The 4,381-nt window shown below is 39.1% G+C and overlaps 1 protein-coding gene across 1 annotated transcript; it reads right to left on the bottom strand.

The window, feature by feature from the left end:
* Positions 1 to 3,291: 3,291 nt before the first annotated feature.
* LOC118017152 (60S ribosomal protein L4-like) lies at positions 3,292 to 4,381 on the bottom strand. Its single transcript, XM_035015075.1, has 2 exons — positions 4,361 to 4,381; positions 3,292 to 3,876 (listed from the first exon to the last, which is right to left on the bottom strand). The coding sequence occupies exons 1-2, from the start codon at positions 4,379 to 4,381 to the stop codon at positions 3,355 to 3,357; spliced, it is 543 nt and encodes a 180-aa protein (XP_034870966.1). The 3' UTR covers positions 3,292 to 3,354.

The following is a 4,381-nucleotide window of genomic DNA, read 5'->3' on the forward strand; positions in this document are numbered from 1 at the left end:
CTAATTAAAAGTTATGTCCGAAACAACCAGTTATCTGAACATCAACACAAACTGAGAGCATTGAACTGTTTTTAAAACAAGATTTGCTTTGAGCTTCCAAGAGAAATTAGCCTCACATGAGGAAAAGAAGTCATGGGCCTAATTATGAAATATGCATAAGTAAACTTGCCAAACAGATACCATGTTTGTGCTACAATTTTTTATTTATAAGATCAATGACTCTTAAAATGATGTTAAATATATGTTTATTTCTGTGAAAGAGGACTTTCATTGGACCTTTTGTTACTTTGAAATGATTTTTTTATTTTCATGAATGTTTCATTCTGTTATAGCTTGAGTGACTATCTTAGCAATAGAATTATCAGGCAGAATTACAGAACACCCCAAAGGTCCTCTTACTTTTTTTTAGAATCTGCAGTTCTGATCTGGACTGTTGTCTTTGTTGAGTTTCTATCCCACGCTTCTCTGTATAGATTATCTAAAAGGATTTGACTGTTGACAGGAGGCTAGGCCCTGAATTACCAGCATAAGAAACTAGACTGAAGCCATCGATCAATTGAATATATAAACATTTCTCGAAATTTTTTGAAGGTCTAATCCCTGAGATATTATTTTCCTAATATCCTTTGAGCCATTCAACCCATTAGAAATATATTCTTTTTTTTTTTTTTAAAGATTTTATTTATTTATTCATGAGAGACAGAGAGAGGCAGAGGGAGAAGCAGGCTCCCAAGGAGCAGGGAGCCCGATGCGGGACTCGATCCCAGGACCCTGAGATCATGACCTGAACCGAAGGCAGACGCTTAACCATCTGAGCCACCCAGGCGCCCGAAATATATTCTCATAAACACATTTCCCTTTTCTTCTTTTAGCATGTAGGCCCTATTTGCATATTATTCATTCATATGTTCAACAAAAGCCTAGTGGGAGCTAACAATTTACTCCAGGCACAATGCTAGGTATAACAAGACCCCTGCTCTCATGATGCGATGCTTTGATAAGGAGAAAGAGATGATAAACTTGCATATAAATACATAAAAAATTCATCTAGTGACAAGTGCTGTAAAGAAAATTAAATGGGACTAGAGAATTGTTGGGGCATCCTTCTTTAGATGGGATAGTTTGGAGAAGGAGGTAATATTTGAAATAAGACTTGGTCACTGGGAGCAGCTGTGAGAGGAGAGCTCTAAGGAGAGACAGTAACCAGTGCAAAGGCCCTGAGGCCAGAATAAGCTGGGGAATTGAGAGGCCAGTGTACTACTATTGTAATGAAAACTTGGGGGGGGGGTATAAAAGACAGTTAGAAAAGGCAAGGGCTGTCTATTTAAAGGTTATGTCCAAAACAACCAGTTATCTGAACATCAACACAAACTGAGAGCATTGAACTGTTTTTAAAACAAGATTTGCTTTGAGCTTGCAAGAGAAATTAGCCTCACATGAGGAAAAGAAGTCAGGCAGGATCTCACAGGTAGGAATCTGAGTTTATTCTAAGTGTCATAGGTTCTAATGAGGGAGTGATATCCTTTTACAAAGTATTTTACAAAGATAACTCAGGCTCTGTGTATAGAATGGACCACAGGCAGGTAAGAGTGGAATGAGGAAGACTAGCTAGAAGGCTGTTGCATTAGCTCATGCTATTGTTTTGAAGAATTTACTTTTTATATGTAGAGGAATAAAGAGATGAATACAAATAAAAATATAGAAATATAGAAAACTCCTTAATTTATTTCACCAAAGGAAGGGAAAGTGAGGAAGTTACCTATGTTTTTGTTAAATCTTAAGTACAACTGGAGGGGATGGGACGTGTGTTGAACACTTTTTTTTTAAAAGGGAAGTTATGTTGACGTGACTGTTGATAAGAATGTAATAAAATCTCACATTTATTGAGCCATGTGCCACGCAATGTTGCAGGTGTTTTCATGGACCAGCTCTCCTCTAGTTATTCCTCTTCACAGATGAGGAAATGAAGGTGCAGAGCTATGAAGTCACTGGCTCAGGGTCCCACAGACAGTGAGGGGCTAACCCAGGATTTTAAGCCAAATTTTTCTCTTCTCCAGCCTAGGCTTCCTCTTCAAGGGAGAGGACTTGAGAATCTGTAGTGAAAGGAAACTTTGCAGGTGAGAGGCTGAAGAACTGCTCCCCAGGTATGTGCACTGCCTCCCTCACTCCTCATGTGGCTTTAACTCCTCCTCCAAGTCCTCTCTGCCTGCTGCACTTTTTACCTCTGGGCCTTGCTTTCACCTCCACTTTTCTTCAATCTACCCTTCACGTAGGCTTTTACTGAGAAATATCTCTGTAAGTATGTGGTTGCCAAAATGAAAAGAAATATCCCCCCTATTTTTGTCACTAAATTTCTGACTCTGGTAGCCCCAGTACTCATTGGCTTTAACAGCTGCTCTCTATTTCTCTGTGGGTACTCTCCTTGTGTCTGAAGGGGGAACCGGGAGAGCAGGGATTCCTAAGCTAGAGGGACACAAAGCTTTCCCCTCTGTGGTTTGTCCCCATACATGCTGAGACACTCATTCATCAGCTCAGCCTTCTCACAGGTATACTCTTGGTCACAGCAGGCTCTAGGAGATTACTTGTCTCGCTACTGAATTTTCTTTATATGCTTTTTTTTTAAGTATGTATGAAATTATAGTCTTGAGCTTTCCTTTTTCATACACAAACTAATCATTATGAAACCCAATAATGACCCCTGAGAGAAAAACCACACGGAGCACAAGGGCTCAGACGTGGGGTGAGGGTGTTGGACAACAGACATCGTTCCCGGACCTATGGACACAATTCTCCCCGGGAGGTCAGTGCACTACATTTTTATGACTTGAACTATTTTTTCAGGATATTACGCCATAGTTTCCGCAAAGCACAATTTTGTGTTGTAATGCCTATTTTGCTTGTGCCATTATCATTCCTGAGCCTGAAATCTCAAGGTTCGAGCATCACGTATTATTGATCTGATGATTTGACTTAACATAGGAGAGGAGAAAGTTTAAAGGACCAGAAAATCAGAAACAATCCATGAGGTAAAAGGACTGGTTTTCTGTAATCCCTTTGACAAAAATCCTTTAACATTTTATTCTTATGGGTTATGTGACTACCGGATAGTTAACTTGATTATTTGCCTTGGAATATAATAAAAGAGTGCAAGGGAGAAGTTTCTTTTAAATTTGAGATTTAAATGTGATTTATCTCCCAGAACATAGAAAGTGGAGATACCTGAGCATTTTACTTTTGGGAGACAAAGATTTTGGTGCTCAGTTTTTGTTTTTTTTTTTCTCACTGGTCTCACAGGTCTTTAGTCAAAATTAGCTGTCCAAAGTGATTTGACTTTTATAGAATAAACATAAGTTTTTAGGCAGTAGGTTTCTTTTCTGCAGGTTTCTTGTCAGCTGCTGGTTTCTTGGTAGCTGCAACCTTTCTCCCCACCACAGGTTTCTTCTGCTTCTTCACACCAACAGCCTTTTTTCCTTTCTTCCCCACCACAGGCTTCTTGCCTGGAACCCCCTTCTCATCTGATTTGGCTTCTAAGGCTGCTGCTGCCTTATCCATTCGGAGTTTGTGATTCTTGGCCTGGCAAGGAATGGTATTCTGGCTCATGGTCTTTGCATATGGATTTAGCTTCAACATGATTCTCAGGTTCTTCAGTGGATTCTTCTTCAGGACTCTGAGATGAATCTTCTTGCATGGTGCTCGGAGGGCTCTTTGGATCTCTGGACTTTTCAAGATTCTGCTAAGGTCTGTATTAAGCATCTTATGCATGGGAAGGTTGTAGTTACTCTTGAGGGAGGCAGCCTTATGCCAAGTGCCATACAGATCGTCTAACTTGTGGAAAGCACTTTCAGTCCAAATGCAGAAACGTCCCACATGCTTGTTCTTGGGCCAAAATTAGAACAAGGGAAACTTTTGGCACATTTATCTCTCAGAAAATGTTGGCAGATCTCACTTTTTATTTTCTCGCAAAATCTGCTCTTAAGACTCAAGTACTCTTTCATATCATATTGATAACATCGTTTAAAACATGATCTCTCCCAAAGAAATTTGTAGTTTACCACAGATCAAATCTTTAGGTGAAAGAAAGGACTCTCCTGAGTATGATTTATCTATGTATTTGTTTGTTTGCTTCTTTTTAAAAGTTTATATTGTACTTTGTTCCAAAAAGGAAATTTGAGGCCATGTTATCATACAATAAGAAGAAAAAAATAAAAATAAATAATTGAGAACATTAGGATGACTGTAATATTGAGAATTTGGGGTTTTAGGGAAAAATTCTTTGTTGTTTTGCTATTGCTGTTATCAGGAACCCTTATTTTACCTTGAAATCTTAACAGGGCAGAGTGGAGTCACCAACTCCACTTACAGCAGACCAATCTTTCGGCAT

The sequence above is a fragment of the Mirounga leonina genome, unplaced genomic scaffold, assembly GCF_011800145.1.
Source record: "Mirounga leonina isolate KUSES-001 unplaced genomic scaffold, KU_Mleo_1.0 Mir_168, whole genome shotgun sequence".
NCBI lineage: Eukaryota > Metazoa > Chordata > Mammalia > Carnivora > Phocidae > Mirounga > Mirounga leonina.

Excerpts from the sequence above, each read along its gene's own strand:
- LOC118017152 (XM_035015075.1), bottom strand. The coding sequence starts at position 4,381 with ATGCCGAAAGATTGGTCTGCT. Across the intron at positions 3,877-4,360 it reads TGCCGAAAGATTGGTCTGCT|AACAAGCATGTGGGACGTTT; the intron begins GTAAGTGGAGTT and ends TTTTGGCCCAAG.